This window comes from Ochotona curzoniae, unplaced genomic scaffold (genome assembly GCF_017591425.1).
Source record: "Ochotona curzoniae isolate NIBS_2020 unplaced genomic scaffold, NIBS_Ocur_1.0 contig_2723, whole genome shotgun sequence".
NCBI classification, from domain to species: Eukaryota; Metazoa; Chordata; class Mammalia; order Lagomorpha; family Ochotonidae; genus Ochotona; species Ochotona curzoniae.
Window position 1 is genome coordinate 5,071,271 of NW_024465573.1, and position 22,185 is coordinate 5,093,455.

General features: G+C 39.2%; 1 protein-coding gene across 7 annotated transcripts in view; it reads right to left on the reverse strand.

Annotated features, from left to right (window-relative positions):
• The window catches only part of ARHGEF12 (Rho guanine nucleotide exchange factor 12), a 142,324-nt gene that overhangs the window by 82,762 nt on the left and 37,377 nt on the right, over window positions 1-22,185 (reverse strand). For 6 of the 7 annotated variants that reach the window (XM_040976815.1, XM_040976809.1, XM_040976808.1 and 3 more), the window contains one exon: window positions 1,637-1,660. Coding sequence is in view for 2 of the 7 variants with exons in the window: in XM_040976809.1 (XP_040832743.1) it covers window positions 1,637-1,660 (24 nt within the window). In the remaining 5 variants the exon portion in view is untranslated. Of the gene's footprint in view, window positions 1-1,636; window positions 1,661-17,638; window positions 17,664-22,185 lie in introns of those variants that run through there. The other variant, XM_040976816.1, reaches the window with a different exon arrangement.

Consider the following 22,185-nt stretch of genomic DNA (forward strand, 5'->3'; position numbering starts at 1 on the left):
CTTACCTCATAAAAAATGCTTAAGATAATAGTATTAAACTCTATTTTGTTCTTAGGAATAACTGATTACAGTTTTTTCCAACAGGTAAATCATTATTATTTCCATTTAATGCATTAAAAACAACAGTGTCGGGCCCGGCGCGGTGGCGCAGTGGTTAAGGTCCTCGCCTTGCACGCCCGGGATCCCATATGGGCACCGGTTCTAATCCCGGCAGCCCCGCTTCCCATCCAGCTCCCTGCCTGTGGCCTGGGAAAGCAGTCGAGGACAGCCCAAAGCTTTGGGACCCTGCACCCACGTCGGAGACCCGGAAGAGGCTCCTGGCTCCGGACCGGCATAGCATCGGTCATTGCGCTCACTTAGGGAGTGAATCATTGGACGGAAGATCTTCCTCTCTGTCTCTCCTCTCTGTATATCCGTCTTTCCAATAAAAAAAAATAATAAAAATAAATCTTAAAAAAAAAACAACAGTGTCAAAAAAGAATTAAACACATTCCCCAACCCATAGAACTATGGTCAAGTTCTAAATCACTGCATTAGTATGCTTCAGAACAGTTAAAAAAAAAAACAGGGCCCAGTGCAGTAGCCTTTTGGATAAAATCCTCGCTTTGCATGCACCAGGACCCCACATGGGTGCCAGTTCATAGCCCAGCTGCTCCACTTCCCTTCCAGCTCCCTGCCGTGGCCTGGGAAAGCAGAAAAGGACAGCCCAAAACCTTGGGACCAAGCACCCATGTGGGAGACACAGAAGCAGCTCTGGCTCCTAACTTTGGATCGGCTCAGCTTCGGGGAGTAAACCACTGGATGGAAGAGCTTTCTCTCTCGTCTCTCTTTCTCTCTGTAAATCTACCTTTCCAATAAAAATAAATAAATCTTAAAAAAAAAAAAAAGACAATCAACCTTTAAAATAACTTTTTATCTGAATATGTAATTTTAGCCAGCCACCTCTAAGTTTAGATGAGAGCAGGATTTTTCCCCCCTATGGCCTAATCCTCTACTGGATACACATCTTGGCGAAAAATAAAATTGTAACACAGATATTACCAAAAAATAAAAATGTCTATGCTAGCACTGGTATTCTGGATAATGCTGGAATAATAAAAGCATTTGATATGTGTGAGCATTTATGACAAGAAAAAGACACTGAAGCATAAAACTAAGGAAAATATCTTTAATCTCACAAAATGAGCAAGTATATATGTAGATGTAGACATACACATTATTTAAGCAGTTTAAATTATTTTCTATCTTTACATATTTATGATTAATGGTAGTTTCAGTCATGCAAGTGACAAAATACATCAAAAACTAACAATCTATTTTCACTTCCCAACCTGTTTACAACAGTTAAAAATAGGTTTTATAATTAATCTTTTCTCAGGGAGTGATCTTAAGCATGAATTTGAACTCTTAAAATGTTAATTTTAAAACCAATGAAAACATTATCAAAATAATGCTATAGTCTAGAAGAAATATGTAACACCTGTATGCTTTAAAACTGAGATACTTTCAAATTCTGAACTACTATGTTCTGAAATCTATGTTCTCAAAAGGCACAAAACCTTCAATAATTTCAAAGAAATACTTATCCTTAAAATTTAGCCTGAACTTTAGTATAAAATTAAATTGAACAACTTACCTTATAGGTTTTTTGAGGGGAAACCTGAAACAAAAATAAGAAGGAATAAGTGTAGTTATTTTACTTTAAGATACTGTTGTTATATTATTCTACAAAGCCAAAACTAAGGATTTAAATCTTACGTTATCTTTCCCAAAACAAGATTCAAGAAACACGAACAATCACTTTTTTTTTTTGCAATAACTTAGCTATTTTCTTTAATTTTAAATTTCAGCTAAATTTACCCTGAGTTTGGCTCTTTTTTAAAAACCTTTCACATGTATTTTTTTCATTTAACCTTTAAATAAAAACTTCAAGAAGAGCTGTTATTTAATCTTTAAAGATTTTTTAAACTAAAGCAAAAGGAAATATTTTATCACTGAAATATTACACTGAAGTTTCCACAGCATGGAACATTCTTTCTTGTCCATCACCTACTGCCAATTCACAAAGTACCTCACTACTGATTACTGCATTTTTGATATCTACCTACTTTTGAATCAAATAAAATAATTTCAAACATTAATCTAAGCTTTAATAACAGAAGAAAAAATACTTTTGAGGAACTATCAATTACTAAAAACACATTGCAAAAGTAGAAAACAAAACGTACATTCATTTCATTTTACTATGGTTCTATAAAGTGGAAGAATCACAGCATTTCCTCCTCATCTTTCTTTCCAAGGAGACATACTCTAGTTAAGAATGCAAGAAGGGACAAGTGTGATGGCTCAACTGGCTATCACCCCCTTGGAAGCACCAGGACCCCATATGAGCGCTGGTTAGTGGCTGCTCCACTTCCCATCCAGCTCCCAGCTTGCAGTCTGGGGAAGCAGTGAAGGGCAGCCTAAAGTCTTGAAACCCTGCACCCCCTAGGGAGACCCAGAGAAGGATGCTTCAGGCTCCTGGCTTCAAATTGGCTCAGTTCTGACCACTGTGGACATTGAAGTAGTGAGTAAGCAGACAGAGGATCTCTTTCTGTCTCTCCTTCTCTTTGTATATCTGCCTTTCAATTAAAATAAATCTCAAAAAAAAAATCCAGGAAGTTCATAAACTGTAATTGTAAGCCCATTTCCTGAGCTTCTTTCGCTTCTATGGGTCTGGAAAAGTCAGAAAAAGATGAAAAATCTGAAACAAGATGAAAGCCAAGAATCATCACTTTAAATGTATTTTTTAAAACAAATACTTATATGTGTGCACACATATAATATCAAGAACTTTCCTATTTCAGTAGTTCATGCTGCTTTAGCTAGGAGATTCACCACAATAATACTAGTTTTTAATATCCCTATTATGTACTGAATACTGAAATGCAGATTAATCAAAGAGCTGGAAATAGGAAAATAGAATCCTATCTGCAGATAAGTCATCAACCTACTGGTAGTCTATTTTCAGATGTTTGACAAAGTTAAACCACCACTATGAAAAACCATAATATGTCCAGGCACGGTGGCCTAGTGGCTAAAGTCCTCGCCTTGAAAGCGCCAGGATCCCATATGGGCACCGGTTCTAATCCCGGCAGTTCCACTTTCCATTCAGCTCCCTGCTTGTGGCCTGGGAAAGCAGTCGAGGGCGGACCCTGCACCCACGTGAGAGACCTGGAAGAGCTCCTGGCTCCTGGCTTTGGATTGGCTCAGAACCAGCTGTTGCCGTCTCTTGAGGAGTGAATCATCGGATGGAAGATCTTCCTCTCTGTATATCTGATTTTGCAATAAAAATAAATAAATCTTAAAAAGAAAAACCATAATAAACAAAGGCTTATCAGAAATCGGAGTCACTGAGATGACAAGACTAGATGCCCTTCTTTATTTCCTAAATGAAACAGAAGTAAATTCCAGAAATCCAAATCAAAAGCTCAAGCAGGGTCTGGCACAGGAGCCTAGTCGCTAAAGTCCTCACTTTGCAAGCACCAGGATCCCATAATGGCACCAGTTCCTGTTCCAGCTGCTCCATTTCTCATCTAGCTCCCCGCCTATGGCCTGGGAAAGCAGTCGAGAACAGCCCAAAGCCTTAGGACACTGCATCCACGTGGGAGACTTGGAAGAAGATCCTGACTTCAGATCATCTCAGTTCTGGCCATTGTGGCCACTTGGGGAGTGAACCAGTGGATGGGAGATCTTTCTCTCTCGTCTCTCCTTCTCTCTGTAAATTGCCTTTCCAATAAAAATAAATAAATCTTAAAAGAAAAAGACCCAAACATCCATATTTAACTGCCTCACAATATCTTTTCCTTGTCAGTTCAAATAATGTTATTAAGGCTTAAGTTTGTAACATACAGAGACTTCCTCAATTTTTCTGTTTTCACACCTCTCCCAATGCTGCTACACTGTAGAGGAGAATGTGACTTGATAATTAAATACTAAAATAAAACTTTATCTTGGTCAGGTTTAACTAATAAGATTACCACAAAGAATTTCTTCTAGATTTAAAAAATGCAAATGACAGAGTGGTGCCATGGCAGTGTAGGCTGAGCCTTCATCTGGGGTGGCAACATCCCATATGGAGGCTGGTTCCTGCCCCGATTGTTAGACTTCCAAACCAACTCCCTGTTTATGGCCTGGGAAAGCACCTTTGTGGGACACCCTGAGGAAACTCCTAGGTGGCTCCAGATCAGCTCAACTTTAGTCATATGAGACCACTTGGGGAGATGGCCAGAAGATGGAGGATTTCTTTGTCTCCTCTCTGTAATTCTGCCTTACAAATAGAGATAAATATGTTTTCAAAAAATGCAAATTATGACCAAAGTTTTGTGATATTAGCTGTTCACTTACAACAAAAAGTTCACAGGAAAAAAAGTTATATTTTTATTTTACTGATTAGTGAGAAAACACTAGTCATGACAATATTCAGGGACAAATGTTTTGCAATCATATGAAGGATACAGGATATCACATTCAAATCTTAATTACTGGGACAGGTTTTAGGTACAGTGACCAAGTCCCATTTTGAACATTCACATCCCATGACCTAATGCCTGGTTCCAGTCTCAATTTTGCTTCCCATTTCAACTTCCTGCTAAAAACACATGTAGAAAACAGCAAATGATAACTGTTTGGCCCCCTGTCACCCATATGGGGGATCCAATGGAGTTCCAAGATCCTACTGTTACCAAGCATTTAGAGGATAGGTCAGCAGATGGATAATCTCAATATGTTTCTGATCTCCTCTCCTTTCTTCTCTCTCTCCCTCAATTTCAGATATATAAGAAATTTTTAAAAACTTTAATTACTATACATCTCCCCCCTCCACTTTCGGGAATCAGGTATCTTTTTTCTTCCCTAGGTTTAGTAATAATAAGAAGTCTGAGACTCTAGATGGTATTTATTTCTTAGTAAGGGATGGCTGAAATGAAGGGAAAGAAGTTACAAGAAACATCAACTACAAAAGACAGCAGTCAAGATTTTTATTAGCAGTCAAACAATAAGAGCAGGTAAATTAATTACTACCAAGAATTCCATTTGGAAAGTGTATCTTGATTTTAGCAATGCTATAATGTGGAGTTAGGACATAATGGGACTCCATCATCTTGGAATTCAAGAAACGGAGTTATCATTTTATGTAATGGACCCTAGTGACAAACTACTAACAAAGAACTCTCCAAATAACAATTAAAGATACTCACTGCTTTATAAATTGTTGATAAATAACAGAAATGGGAATGGTATAATGGAAATAGCTTCAATGATTACTAATAAAAATTCCAAGTAATTTCAAGTCCTTGAGGGAAGGGAACTCCTCAGGCAAAATAAAAAACAAAGCAAAACCAAGTTCACAATTTAATACATCCCTGAACTTGGGTAAGTTACTCTACCTCTTGAAGTGCTCACATTCTATAAAACAGACATCTTGGGATGAGCGTGGCAGCTCAACAGACTAATCCCCTTCCTTGCAGTGCTGGCATCCCATACTGGCACTGACTCATATCCTGGTTGCTCCAATTCTGATCCAGTTCCCTGCTTAAGACCTAGGAAAGCAGCAGAGGATGGCTCAAATCCTCAGGCTCCTGCACCCTCATGGGAGATCTGGAAGAAGCTCCTGGCTGTCAGTTCACCTCTGGCTGTTTTGTTTTATCTTTTGGGGAATGAACCCGAGAATAGGAGAGTTCTCTCTCATTCTCTCTCCCTCTCCTGCAATCTTTGCAACCTACTAAATACCAGTACCACTTAACTATTATTGCCTATTAGATAAAAAACAAATAAACCTGAACATTAGAGGCACAAATTTTATCTAAACAGGAAAAAAAAAATGCAGAGACTAACAACCTTCATGAGTTAGGCATTCAATGTAGAGATGAAGACAGACAAATCTCACAGTAGGGTGTCTGGGCTCAACTTTCAACTCCACTATGAATTCTGGCTGCCTGCTAACAAAGACCCTGGAAGGCAGCAGGTAGCTGCATACCTGCCACCCCAAATGGAAGACCTGAGTAATGCCCTGGCTTTGGGGTTTGGCCTAATCTGATCCCAGCTGTTGCAGGCATCTGAGGAGTTATTTCTCTTTCTGTTTCTCTACCTCTGAAACAATTAAGTAAATAAATTTTTAAAGCGGTTGGTGTGGTGACTCAACATACTAATCCTCCACTTGCAGTGTCAGCATCCCTAGGATACTGGTTCTAGTCAGTGTTGGCACCACTTCCAGTTCGGCTCCTTGTTTATGGACTGGGAAAGTAGCAGAAGGTGGCTCAAGTCCTTATGCCTCTGTACCCATGCGGGAGACCCAGAAGAATTTCCTGGCTTCTGATTTTGGCTCAACTCCAGCCTTTGAAGCCAGTTGGGGAGTGAACCAGGATCGAAAAATCCTTTGTCTCTCCTTCTGTCTGTAAATTTGCCTTTCAAATAAATAAATCTTTAAAAAAAATTTTTTTAAGGACAGTAATGTTCAGAGTAAAGTTTTTAAAATGTTATTGAGAGGCATACACAGATACAGAGAAAGGGAGCTCCCACCCACTGGCTCACTTTCCATATACTCATAATGGCGAGGGCTGGGCCCAAGGCCAAAACCAAGAGTCAAGAACTCAATCCACAGCTGTCAGACAGGTGCAGGAGCCCAATTACGTGAGCCATCACTACTGCATCCTAAGACTTCTAGTAAGTAGCAGGAAGTTGGAGCCAGAGGAGGACACTGAACTCAAATACTCCACATGAAACAACTACACCCTAACCATTAGGGCTAAATGTCCACCCAAATAGCAAGCTATTTAGTTCAGTAAAACACATAGAAAATCAATAATTCAAAGCCAATGGTAAAACCAGATCTAACTCAACAAGCTATACCACATTAAATACTCAAATTAGCAAACTTCCCAGCTGCTGCAATAAGAAAAAACATAAGCTTACAACCTACATTTCCAGTTTTCCTAACAAATTATTTTCTCCAAACCTAGTGCAACTGTATTGATCATACCTATCACTTATTAGACAAAAAAGTTCATTGTTTCCTCATTACCTTTAAAATATTATTAAGGTATTCTGTATGTTGGATGGCAAATCAAGTTTTTTTTATTTACCCATTTCCACAAAATAATTTAAATGGACTATAATACTAGGAATTTGAAATGAGTATGAATTTTAACCAGCTTGCATTGTATTCAGAACATTTTTCACAAACTAACAAACATAATACAAGAGAAATAACACAAAAGGATTAAAATTATGGAAATGGAAAAAATAATATAAAAAGCAGTCTGAACATGACCTAGAATACCAAAGTCTCTCCAGTGTATGCTGTCACTAGTACACAGATGCTAATGAAGCACGGTTGCCAGAGCTGGCAATGAAACTCTAGTTGCAGCAGAAGGCCTCTCAAGTAGAAGCTGCAGCTGACACACTGACTCACGGAGAATTTTTCATGGCATTATTAGTCTTAAACCTCCAAATATTTTAATACAAACCACAGAACAGCAAGAACCAAGGAGCTCATTTCTAGCATCAAATCCAAAACTGATTCTGTAAGACAAGATCTCAAATTACCTTCTTAAATATAGCTTAGTATACCACCACTTTCACTGAGGAGTTTAAACACATGACCAACTAGGTTCTCTAATTTGCCACATTCTGGCAAATCAAATGGCAAATTTCTTCTAAATTATTTTAATTTCTTCTGCCAGAGCTATTATACATTGAATATGGGTTGCAGCTGAACTAGGAAAAGCAGTCCACAATTAATATAACCTATTAATGGCTTTTCATTTCCTGGTTGACAAAATGTCATCTTTGTGATTATTTCTGTGAAGGTTTCTTTCCTTTGAGAATATGAATATCACTATTAGCTTATACAGTTTCTTTTTAGACTCTACCCATTTCAGACAACTTGTTAAAAGAAACTGCCACAAAAAAGCATGAAGCCCTCAAAATACTCAATCAGGAATCCTCATCCTATCAGAAACCACTCAAACCATCAAATCCATGCTCATAGAAGAAATACTGGCATCATTAAATAAATATAAGTAATAAGTGCTACAAAATGGGCTCATGATTTATAAAAAGTATGAACAGTACATGTTTTTTTTAATAGTAATTCAAACCTTAATCTCATTTCACATGTCCCTGTTTCAGGATACATGGCTAAAAATAATACTATAGAGAGGGGGTTTTCTTAATCAGAGATGAGTATTTTTCCACCAACATTTCATACAAAATATATTAAGATCAAATGTTCATATTTTCTGAAGTGAAGTAAGAAAAACTGAAGAGTATGTGTTAGAACAACCTGCTGACTACAAATCTGCCAAAGCATACAGCTGTGCTTTTCCTCTATGGGGCACAGAAAGCAAAGCCAACATCTATAACACCAGCAGGCAAGTGCTGGCTGCTCCACTGTGATACAGCTCCCTGCTAATGCACCCTGGGAAACAATGAAAGAGGGCCCAAGTATTTGGGTCCCTGTACTCACATGAGGCTCCTGGCTTCAGCCTGGCCCAGCCACAGCGATTGTACTCATTTAGGGAGTGAGCCAGTAAGTGAAAGATAGTTATCTCTGCCCTCTCAACCTATCCCCCCCAACACTAACTTTTTCCCTCCTTGTAATTAAAATAAATAAGTAAATCCTAAAAAATTAAAAGAGAAAAGGAACAGTAGGAAATTTCAGTTTTTATCTTTGTTATTTAACTTTATTAGTCTGAAAAACTGGATCTTACTAAATACTTACAGAAAGAATTAAATTAATGAAGCTGTGACAACACAGAGGCACTCTAGCTTTCAAGGATATTAAGACCAATTTTTAAAAAAAGTTCCTCTCCAAAGCATATCATACTCAAAGTATCAGAAACACAAGACCAACAATTCTAAAAATAGCAAGAGATAACGATCAAATCCCTTCAATTCATTTATAAGCAAATCCTCATTAGACCAATGGCAGGTTTCTTGGTAGAAACCTCACAGTCCAGGAGAGAACAGGATGAACATTCAAAGCACTGAAAGAAAAAACAACAAAACCCTGCTAGCTGAGAATAGCTACAGACACCAAAGTATCCTTCAGAGAGGAAGAGAAAATAAATTCTGTCAATTTAAAAAATGAACAAATGGCCAGTGCTGCGGCTAAGCCTCCACCTGTGACACTGGCGTCCATATGGGCACTGGTTCCTGTCCTGGATGCTCCCTTCTGATTTGCTGGGTCTTGTACCAATGTGGGAGACCGGGAAGAAGTTCCTGGTTCCTGACTTTGGATCTGCTCTGTTCCAGCCACTTAAGCCATTTAGAGAGCGGACTAGTGGATGGAAGATCTCTCAGTCTCTCCTCTCTCCAACTCTGCCTTTCAAATAAAAAAATAAATCTTAAAAAACAATAACAAACAAACAAAACACCTAAAAGAATACACCATCCCCAGTCCAGCCCTACAAGAAATGATTAAGGGAGCCCCTACATTAAAAGCAAAATATAACTATGTCATCATGAAAACACAAAAGTTCAAATCTCAACAACAGATACACAGAAAAGACAAGAAAATACTAATGTGAATTCATATTTCAATTTTACTTCTTATTCAAATTGATATATATTTAAGGTATGTTATGCCTATACTAACTGGGATAGTAATTTCAAAATTTGGGGGTACTTAGGATTTGATACCAGAGTTGTGCTGGTCTTTTATTTTCACTTGAACATCAGAGTTATAGAGAGAGCGAGATACAGAGAAAGAGAGCTTCCATTCTCTGATTCACTCCCCAAATGGCCAAAATAGCCAGAGCTGAGCTGCTCTAAAGCCAGACACCAGAAGCTTCTTCCGTGTCTCTCATGTGGTGCGGGGGACCAAGCTCTTGGACAATTCTCCACTACTTTCCCAGGTCATTAGTAGGGAGCTGGATCAGAAGTAGAGCAGCTGGAACTAGAACCAATGCCTATATGGGATGCCAGAGCTACAGGTGAAGGATTAGCCTACTATTTCACTGTGCCAGCCTCTGAATAGGCCTAACTTTTAAACCGTCATATAGAAAGGAAAAGAAATTCTGATTTTATGTGAGAAAATTAATCTTATATATGCTGTTTCTATAAAAGTTTTTCTCAATCCAAAACAAAAGAATCAGAACTGGGGTGTGTACATTCTTAGTGATAATAACAGCTGACAGCAGCACTGAATCTGGAAGACAAGAAGGAAGGGATTATTTTAAATAGTCTGACATCCTTCTTACATACTCCCAGAACTGGGAATCCCTGTCTACAAAGTTTAATACATTTTATGACTCACTGACACTCACTTCCACTTTCTCCCCTAGAGCCTAAAGTGTACTTAACACATGAAGCTGCCTGGTGCTAATATTTTTTAAATTAAAAATTTAACAGCAGATGAAAAGCATCCTGTGATAAGTTATTTCATTATTTTAACCTGTCCTCCTTTTTATAAGTATCTGGAATGGTCTAAATTTTCATCACATTAAATGTTGCCACAAACACCCTTGTAACTCCTTGTAACTCAGCACCTACACTTCCCCTGATTTCTTCATTGGGCTTTTATTTATTTATTTATTTTTAAAGATTTATTTCTATTATTTTTTTATTGGAAAGGTGGATATACAGAGAGGAGAGACAGAGAGGAAGATCTTCCGTCCGATGATTCACTGCCCCAAGTGAGCGCAACGGTCGATGCTATGCCGCTCCTAAGCCAGGAGCCTCTTCCGGGTCTCCGACGCGGGTGCAGGGTCCCAAAGCTTTGGGCCGTCCTCGACTGCTTTCCCAGGCCACAGGCAGGAGCTGGAAGGGAAGCTGGGAAGCTGGGCTGCCGGGATAGAACCGGCACCCATATGGGATCCTGGGCGTGCAAGGCGAGGACCTTAACCACTGTGCCACCGCGCCGGCCGGGCCCCATTGGGCTTCTATTTACAGTAAGAAATCCACACAGGAGTTTGGACTAGAACTATGACAAGTTGTGTGGGCACTCAGTAAACACAAGAGAGAGCACACTGGTTCCTGGCTCAATTCTCAGGACTTATGTCTAACCTTAATAAAAAGAGACAACAGCAGAAGCTGGTTGGAATATTTTGGCAACAGACTTTCTAAGACAAAGTAGAGCACAACATGAATAACAAAGCTTTTCTCCCATAGTCCTGCTCAAAGTAAAAACAAAACAAAGAAAATCAGATATCTCCATTTTAGCAGTTACAGGTATAATATCCACAAGCTGAATAAATGTCAAAAAGTGACAACAAATTCAGAATATTTTCAGATGAATTTTTATTAATCACATCAATACATGTGAAGACAGTCAATATGAATATGAAAGATGCATTTCTTACACAATATGTAAAAAACACTATGTGCATATAAGTCGACCATTTCCTGTAAACACAAAGCATCCTAACTTGTGAACCACTCCCTTAGTCAAGGGTTGAACTGCGTCTCCCTCAAGCATATCTGAAAGCCTAATTCCCAGAACTTGTGTGTGCTCTCACTTAGAAATTGAGTCTTCACGAACATTTTTGGTGTTGAAAGAAATCTTTCCCCAACCCAAAATCACAAAAACTTTCTTCCCTATATTTTCTTGTAAAAGTTTTATGATTTCTACTACATTTTTAGGTCTATAATATATCATACTAATTTTTACAAAAGGCATAAGGTGCATTCACTTCTTTGCATGTGAACATTTAACCATTCCTGACCATTTGTTGAAAAGGCCATTCTGTCCTTGGCTAAAGTGTATTGCACTTTAAAAAAAAAATAATAACCTCTCCATATTTATCAATCTATTTTGAGAATACTATAGTCCCTGCTATGGGAAGCAAGCACCTTAGCCACCAGTCCCAACACCATAATGGCCCCTTATGCCTTCAGTGTGGTTAGTGATGTGGCAGGTTTAAGTATATCATCCGGCAATTTTCTTATTTTTTGTCTCCTCTGTTTATCTTTCTTTTTTCTTTTTTAGCTGCCTACTTTTGGATTAAGTAACTTCAATCAGGTCACTGACTTTAAAAACAATTTTAATATTCTGTTAACTTGTCTGACTCATTATAAATCATCTGAAGTCAAGGACCATATTCCACTTGAGTCTATATTCTCATTCAAATAGTACTGTTTAGCACAAACTTGATATATCAATATGTTTACTAAATGAATTCATTCAATAAACACTTACTGAAAATGAAAAAGGATATGAGCTACTCCATATCTAGAAACAGCTTTTCTTTAAAAACAAACAAAAAGAAAAACCTCTATGCTTTCATTCAATTATCTACTATTTTCCAAGAGCCCAAAATGATTCAGGGGAAGTGGATCCAATCTGTAATGATAGTCAGGAAACTTTCTGGCCTAATGACAATTCATTCTTGGATAAATGGTTTAGAAAGAAGCAACGAGAATACAAATTAAGTTCACTGGAAGCACATGTGAAACGATTTCCTTACTTTAAAAAAAAAACGATTTATTTACTTTTTATTGAAAATCTAGACCTAAGAGAGAAGAAACAGACAGATCATCCACCAGTACATTCTCCAAGTGGCCACAAAAGCTGGAGCTGAGCTGATCTAAAGCCAGGAGCCAGAAGTCTTCTCCAGATCTCCCATGCAGGCACAAAGTCCCAAGGCTTTGGGGCCATTCTCCACTGTTTTCTTTTCCCAAGCCATAAGCAGGGAGCTGGATGGGAAGTGGAACAGCCAGGACAAACCAGCACCTATAGGAGATCCTAATGTTTTAAGGGAGAGGATCAGCCAATTGAGCCACTGCAGTGGGTCCTATGTCCTTACTCTTAAGAAACAGCCTTGGGCCAGCGCCATGGCCTAGCGGCTCAAGTCCTTGCCTTGAATGCGCCAGGATCCCACATAGGCGCCGGTTCTAATCCCGGCAGCTCCACTTCCCATCCAGCTCCTTGCTTGTGGCCTGGGAAAGCAGTCATGGACGGCCCAAAGCTTTGGGATCCTGCACCCACGTGGGAGACCTGGAGGAAGTTCCTGGCTCCTGGCTCCGTATCGGCACAGCACAGGCCTTTGAGCTCACTTGCGGAGTGAATCATCGGACAGAAGATCTTCCTCTCTGTCTCGCCTCCTCTTTGTATATCTGACTTTGTAATAAAAGTATATAAATCTTAAAAAAAAAAAAACTGATTAACAATTAAGCTTAAGATTACTTTTCAATAAAAATAAAAATAAATCTTAAAAAAAAAGAGAGAAAGGAACAGCCTAATTGGGACAAGTGATTCAACAGGTTAATCCTCTGCCTGCAGTGCCAGCACTCCATACAGGTGTCAGATCTAATCCTGGCTGCTTCACTTCCCATCCAGCTCCCTGCCTACGGACTGAGAAAGCACAGCACAATTCAGGTTCCTTGGGACCCTATACCCATTTGGGAGACCAGGAAGAAGCTTCTAGCTCCTGGCTTCAGATTGGCTCAGTTCCAGCCATTGTGGCCATTTGGGGGAGAGAGCCAACAGATTAAAGATCTATATATCTGTCTCTCCTCTCTATAATAATCTGCCTTTCAAACATAAACAAATTGTTAAAAAGAGAATGAGAAACAGCCATATGAAATTTCTTCCTCTTCTACTGCATATGAAGTAGAAGTCAGGCAGTCTTGACTGTTATTTAGCAATTTACCCCTATAGGACTGCTTTCAGATGAAGCTAAGCTTAATGACAAATGTGGAGAGCTGTGAACATCTGAGTCCTTCACATACTTAAACCACAAAACCAAAAACCCTATCACCTACCTCCAGATTTCCTACGTGAACCAGCAAACGTGTTACTGCCAAAATCAATTTGACACAGGTTTCTTGCTACAGGCAGCCAAATACATATCAAGTTATAGGAATACCAAATTTTCCAAAGAGTGTCGATTATATCAGTGAACAGACACTGCCATTGCCTGCAAGATGCTTACACTCTTCAGGAAGACAACAGATTCTCTGCAGACAAGTAGTCCTACTAAAGAATTTCAAACAGTGATATGTGCTATGAGAAAAGTAAAAGTAACTAACCGGGTTAAGTGAGCAAGCCCGTGAAGATCTGGAACCAGAGAGTTAAGGCAAATGAGACAGCTAGCACCAGGGACAAAGAGCATGAGTAGCTTGGCTTATCTGAGAAACAGAAAATGCATGGGAACCCAATTCTAGAGTGAACCACAGGAGGGTAGAACTGAGATGAGATCAACAGAAGTTCATAAGGGCTTCTGAATTTCAGAATGCAAGCCATGGTAATTTGTAAATAATGCAAAACCACTGGAGAGTTTTGTACCATCATCTGATTTGTGTTTGAAAGGAGCCACAGCCCAGTCACATTTAGAGGCCTAGAAGTCGTGTTTTGACTTAGGTAACTGTGCTGAGATGTGATTTGAGATTCTGTCCAGAGTCACCATCATTGCTTTGTGGTTGAACATTACTGGAATGGCAAGTGCATACAGTCTCAAGTTCAGTAACGGGCACAAGAAAAAAGAATTGCCCATTTATATTATTAATGGAGTTTGATGGAAAAAGAAAGACACCCTCTGGAGTTAATCGTCACTGTGTGGGCATAGTCTGATAGCTCAATGGCTAAATTTTTACCTTGCATTTGCCAGGATCCCCTAAGGATGGCAGTTCATGTCCCAGCTGCTCCACTTCCCTTCCTGCTCCTTGCGTGTGGTCTGGGAAGCAGTAAAAGATGGTCCAAAGTCTTGGGACCCTGCACTCGTGTGGCAGACCTAAAGAGTCTCCTTTGGATCAGCTCAGCTCTAGTCATTGTTGCCATTTGGGGAGTTAGTTAGCAGACAGAAGATCTTTCTCTATCCTTCTCTCCGTAAATCTGATTTGCTTCTCCAATAAAAATAAATCTTAAAAAAAAAAAAATAAAGTCATCATGGGCCCAGCACAACAGCCTATTGGCTAAAGTCCTCACCTTGAATGTGCCAGGATCCCATATGGGTGCCAGTTTGTGTCCCACTGGCCCTGCTTTCCATCTGGCTTCCAGGTTGTAGTCTGGGAAAGCAGTGGAGGATGGCCCAAAGCTTTGGGACCCTACACACGTGTGCGAGACCTGGAAGACCTGGCTTCGGATTGGCTCATCTCGAGCCATTGTGGCCACTTGGGGAGTGAACCATCAGATGGGGAAGATCTTCCTATCTCTCCTCCTGTCCGTATAGCTGCCTTTCCAATAAAGCAATAAATAAATCTCTTTTTTAAAAATTGTCACAATTTCACAAAGGATTTGAAGAACACTCATTAAAGAAGCATTTTCCCAACTATTGAAATTCAACTCAATTAGGGTCCTCTACCCCTGCTAGAAGGCTATGTAATGTATTATGTAATGTGTTATATAGTGCTTAATAAAAATACATTGAAAGAAAAAAAACATGTTGATGAATGAATAACTTCACACTCCAGGTATATGAACATTGGTAAGTCAAGTTCCATCTGTGCTTGCAATAACAGTGCATTTTACACCAAATATAAAATATTCATGACACATCTACTATGCAGAGAACACTATGTACACTTGGTAAATATTGAGTCTCTCTCCCCCTCAGCTCTCAAGCCATTATTCCTCACTATGAAAAAGAATAGAGAGAAACTGGTAAAATGGGAGATAGCTGCTAAGGTGTCCTTCCCATGCTAATTTCTTCAGATAATGTTTGAAACTCAAAGATTTTGTATTATTTTCAGCGTAACTTCACTGAAACATTTGGTAAACGCAACCACAGTTCAAGCATTAGACTCTGCCCAGGCAAGTGTTTAGCCCTGTTCTGACACAAGCATTTGGATTTTTCCAAGAGCTGATGTCAGGGCTTTTCAGAGACAGAACAGCATTTACAGGCCAGAGAAGGAGAAAGGGTTTCCCCCAGCAGTTCTGCTCAATGTGGCCTTTGTACTGTTCCACTGCTAGAAGCAGGAAGACCCTGCTAGATAGAGCTATTTAGTTGCTGAAAAAGTTTTACCCTGGCAATGTAGAGGATGGTGAACAGCCAGCTTCCCCATTCAGACAACCCAGATTAAGTTTCTATCAGTGTTTTAACCCAAATTTAATTGGGCTCGTCATCAGAACAAAGATTCCTTAATGTTTTTTAAAGATTTAAGTATTTTTATTGAAAAAGCAGATGTACAGAGAGGAGGAGAGACAGAGAGGAAGATCTTCCCTCTGATGGATTCACTCCCTAAGTTGCCGTAATGGCTGGTGCTGTGCCAATCCAAAGCCAGGAGCCAGAAACTTCTTTCCAAGTATCCCACACGGGTGCAGGGTCCCAAGGCTTTGGGCTGTCCTCCACCGCTTTCCCAGGCCACAGGCAGGGAGCTGGATGGGAAGCAGGGTTGCCAGGACTAGAACCAACGCCATATGGGATCCTGGCACATTCAAGGTGTGGACCTTAACCACTATACTATCATGCCACACCCAGATTCCTTAACTCTTATGAGAAAATGCATTCTGCTGAATTCATATATAGAGATGTACTGCTAAGATAAACAAACTACAGATGTGAAGAAACAATATGGAAAGTTGTTCCATATTTCCTAGGGTTTGCCTCACTGAAAAACACTCATTTTGGGAAAAGAGGTTAGATGAAGAAAATTCAAAAGCTTCCAGTTGCATTTACTAGTCAAAAATTATATTGGGCAAATTGTTCCAAATATATGCAGTTCATTATAGAAACAATGAGTAGGACCAGTGCCATGGCCTAGCGGCTCAAGTCCTTGCCTTGAACGCACCCCAGGATCCCATATGGCACCAGTTCTGGTCCCGGTAGCTCCACTTCCCATCCAGCTCCTTGCTTGTGGCCTGGGAAAGCAGTCGAGGCCTGGGAGACCTGGAGGAAGTTCCTGGCTCCTGGCTCCGTATCGGCACAGCACAGGCCTTTGAGCTCACTTGCGGAGTGAATCATCGGACAGAAGATCTTCCTCTCTGTCTCGCCTCCTCTCTGTATATCTGACTTTGTAATAAAAGTATATAAATCTTAAAAAAAAAAAAAAAAAGATTAACAATTAAGCTTAAGATTCCAGTGGCTAAAATTTCAGTTGTTTTACTAGCATACTTACAGTCTCTGTTTTAAGTATTTTATATGTATTGGCTCATTTATCAAACAGCAATTGAGAGATATTTTTAAGCTTAATTTTATAAAAGAGAAATGTGAGGTTGAGGGAAGTAACTACAAGTTACCCAACGAAGGAGCTTAGATACAAAAACCTCATAGTCTAACTACAGCCCGTGCTCTCAAACCTCTAGGTTATTACCTTTCAACAACATTGCATGACTTTTTTACGTTTAATCAAAAGTTTTCCTATGAGTGACACTCAAAAAAACTAGACTTAATGTAACTACAAAGGTTTAATAGTTTTAAAAAAAGACATTCATAACCTTTTTATAATTTCAGGAACAGATGTGTCAATATAAACTAATTATAGAAGATCTTCAATCCTACAGAAAACACCTCCAAATTGAATTTGAAGAATTCAGTTAACACATCTAAGCAAGAACATGTTTCCCTCTGAAAAGTAAATCCTTCATTCTTTCAATTACAGGTAGAGATGGAAGAAAATTAATTTTACTTCCTCAACATTAAAGACAAAAACAAAAAATGGAAAATCCATCTCCCCTCACAGTGATTATGACTATAAACCACTAACAAAAAATAATACTTACCAAATCTGTTCAATTCTGGATAGATACCAAGAAAAGTTGTGGTAGACTGAACAGGAAATGGTTTCTTGTAGTAAGGATCACAGACACAAAATGCAGATCCGACTACCCACAATTTGGAGGGGAAATGTCCAGGTGTGTGGACAAAGCAAGGGAGTAGGGGATGCTACAGAGTCCAGAATAGCAAGAGGAGATGAAAACTAAAAAGCATTAAAAGCATTAAAAGCAAAAAAACAAAAGAAACAAAAACATACTGATAAATTCCAGACTTAGGATACAGCTAGAGGTAAAGTAGAGATGACAAAAACAGCAACTATCATTTCCCAATACAGAAAATAATGTGACCTCACACTCTGCCATAAAACACACAGGTTTCCGGAACACTGGCAAAAGTAACAGCAACAGAAAAAAAGAAATGCTAACAGTTAACTCTGTGCACTTAACATATGCCACTATTTTAAGTGCATTACATACATGGACTACATGAACTCCTTTAATACTCAGTAACCATTATTATTCCTATTATACTTGTACAGTTGGGAGGACTAAGACAGAAAAAAATCAAGAAATTTTCACAAGATCTGACACTAAGCAGAGACATTAGATTACGAAACCAGACCATACAGCTCTAGAATCTTGTTCTTAACTCCTATGTCTTACAAAAATAAAAACACTCAAAACACGCTAGAGAAGTATTTAAAAAGATAAACATTAAACTGTGTCAGATAAAATGTTAGAGAAATGTTTAAAAATGTTAAAATTGAAAGTGCACTGTACCCTACAAAAGTTGGCACAATGCAATCATCACTAGCACATACACTGCTAACATTGTAACTTTTAAAATTTGAAAATAAGCTACAAAGTCAGCACAGTGGCTCAACAGGCTAATCCTCCACCTGCAAGTGTGGGCATCCCAAATGGCCACTGGTTAGTGTCCTGGCTGCTCCGCTTTTGATCTGGTTTCAGCCTGAGAAAGCAGCAGAGGATGACCCAAGCCCTTGGGACCCAGTACTAGCCTGAAAGACCCTGAGGAAGCTCCTGGCTCCTCACTTCAGACCAGGTCAGTTTCTGCCATTGCAGCCATTTGGAAAAGTGAACCAGTGGACAGATCTTTCTGTCTTTTCATCGTTGTAAACATACCTTTCCAATAAATAAAATCTTCTTAAAAATCCATGTTATAAAAAGACTATTATATCAAAATTTTCTGTGCCAAAATAAACCTGTATCTTAATTCCATTTTAACAAGTTTTTCAACAAAATCCATTTAACAAATGCTACTCCCATCTCATTCAATAATACTAGTGTTTCCTTAGAGGAAAACTAGTCTTTTTTTTTTTTTAAGATTTATTTATTTTTATTGTAAGGCAGGTTTAGAGAGAAGGAGAGGCAGACAGAAAGGTCTTCTGTCTGCTGGTTCACTCCCCAAGTGGCCAAAATGACCAGAGCTGAGCCGATTCAAAGCCAGAATCCAGGAGCTTCTTCCGAGTCTCCCACATGGGTACAAAAGGGTCCCAAAGTTTTGGGCCATCCTCTACTGCTTTCCTAGGCCACAAGCCGGGAGCTGGATGGAAAGCGGGGTTGCTGAGATAGGAACCAGCATCCGTATGGGATCCCGGTGCATGCAAGATGTGGACTAAGCCACTAGGTTATCACACAGGGCTCTAGTCTTATTTTTGTGTCCCCAACAGACACAATCTGAAATTTTTGCATACAGTACTCAATAAACAGTTTACTTTGTAATAAAATTAATTTACTTATTAAGTTAATAAAATTAATTCACTTATTTTTGAGACAAGTATCTTTTATCCCTTGGTTCACACACTATATACTAACTCATTACCTTTTTCCTTTATATAGTTGTTTTTTGTTTGTTTATTTTGACTGGAAAGGCAGATTTTCAGAGAGGAGAGAAGAGAAAGGAAAAGGAAAGAAAAAAAAACCTAACTGTTTCCTCACTGAGGACAGAAGCAGGACGGGGCTGCCTCTGACAATCACTTTTACTCAACACTATACTAGGCTAGCCAGGGCAACAAGGAAAGAAAAATAAATAGAAGTATGCAGGTTAGAAAAAAAAGAATACACTGTCTTTATTTACAGACTGTATAAGGATTTATGCAAAAAAAAAAATCCTATGGATGCAACAAAAAAGCCATTCGAAATCAATAAAGTTTTATTTCTACAGTTTGTACTGGCAATAATCAAGCAGACATTAAAAATTTAAAAATACTTTTTATTGCATCAAAAATATTAAATGCTTAGATAAATATGACTAACTATGTGCAAGATTTGTAAAATGAAAAACAAAACATATGGCTGAAAGGCAAGAGGTTAGTCTAACAGTTAGGATGTTGATTAAGAAAACTACAATCCGGCCCAGCACAATAGCCTAGCGGCTCAAGTCCTCGCCTTGAACGCACCCCAGGATCCCATATGACCACTGGTTCTAATCCCGGCAGCCCCATATCCCATCCAGCTCCCTGCTTGTGGCCTGGGAAAGCAGCTGAGGACAGCCCAAAGCCTTTGGGCCCTGCACCCTCGTGGGAGACCTGGAAACAAGTTCCTGGCTCCTGGCTTCGGATTGGCGCAGCACCGGCCTTTGAGCTCTCTTGTGGAGTGAATCATCGGACAGAAGATCTTCCTCTCTGTCTCTCCTCCTCTCTATATCTACCTTTCCAATTAAAACAAATAAATCTTTAAAAAAAAAAAAAAAAGACAACTATACTATAACCATGTTGGCATCCTAGGCTCCAGCTCCAGACTCCAACTTCTTGGTAATGAAGATCCTGGAAGGCAACTACGATGGTTCAGAGAAGGGTTTGTGCCACATTCGTGGGAGCCCTGGATCAAGTTCCTAGTTCCCACCTTCAGCCCAGTTCAGTCCAGCCCTGGCTCTGGCAGGCATTTTGTAATGAATCATACAGCAGCACTCTTGCTCTCCAACACTCTGTCCCTCTTTGCTGGCTCTGTCTCCCTCATAAGTAAATAAACAATAGCTAAAAGGTACTAATCCTAACTAGAAAGACACAACCTGTTCACAGCGATTCAGTATTACTAAGATTCCACTTATACCCAAACTGATTTACAGATTCAAAAGTCCAACAAAAATTTCAAAGAACTTTCAACAAAAACTGACAAACTACTGAAAATACATACATAAATACAAAAGAGCATCATTTTTGGGGAAAAAAATGGAAAAAGTTGCAAGATAAACACTACCTGATTTTAAGACTTACTATAAAGCTACAGTAGTCAGATAATGTGACATTTGGTATGTATTTGTGATATAAATAACAGATAACCAGAACAAAGACCGCCCTCTCTCCTTGCCACCACACACACACACACACACACACACACTTCAAAAAGTTCATGGAAGGGGAGGCATTTTGTCTTGTGGTTCACATGCTTAACACAGCCAGAGCACCCGGGGTTTGTCAGTCTACCCCTGACTACAGAGTTCTGCTAATGAAGACTCTGAGAGACAGCAACAAAAGCTGAAAGGACTGCCACTCACATGGGGCTCAGACTGGCCCGGGCCACTGCAGGTATTAGTGCAGGGAATCAGCAGTTGATAGGTCTCTGTCACTTCCTCTTCACCTCTTAAGCAAATTCATTTAAAGTCTATGAGAAAACTGACTGACATGGAGTTAAAGCAGTTGGTATAAAAATATTTTGAAATCCATGCATAGTTTTTACATGATATGTATTTTCTGTAAACTTTTAAATATTTCATTATAGGCATGGTTGAAAACTTTTGTATAAAAAATAACTTCTTTCCATTTTCTGCAAATTTGTTGAAGTATTACAATATGCACAAATGCTTTTTGCACAGTTGTTGAAAATCAATTCAATAGAAAAAAATGAGTTTTTTTTTTCAACAAATCGTGCATCTGGAGATCCATATGTTAAAAAAATGCCTCAATATATACCTGTACTAATTATAAAACTACATCAATAACTATAACATGCTTAAAAGTAAAATGTGAAATCATAAAATTCTAGAAGCAAATATAGGAAGCAGAGAAGATGGCTCAAGAACCCCATTCCTTACCACCCACACCGGAGACACAAACTGAATCGCCTACTCCCAGTTTTGGCCTCAGTCCAGCTATTTCTGGCATTTGGGGAGTTAATCAGCGTATGGGAGCTCTATCTGCCTCTCAGAAAAACAAAATTTCAGGTGAATAATTCTAGTCCCATGATAATCTTTCGGTGTCAGAAAGTATGAAGATACTAGGGCTAGCACTGTGACAGTGGTAAAGTGCTGCCTGTGATGCTGGCATGATGAGATGCCAGTCTGAGTCCTGGCTGTTCACTTCTGATCCTCGTCCCCACAAACATGCCTGAGAATGCAACACATCTCTAAAGCCCTTGAGCCCCTGCACCTATGTGGCAGATCCAGAAGAATCTCCTGGCCCTGGAACAGTCCAACTCTGGCCAATGGGGCCACTAAACCAACAAATAAAAACCTTTCACCTCCTCTTCCTCCTCCATTCTCTCTCGTTCTGTGAAACTCTTTCAGATAAGTAAATAAAACTTAAACAACAACA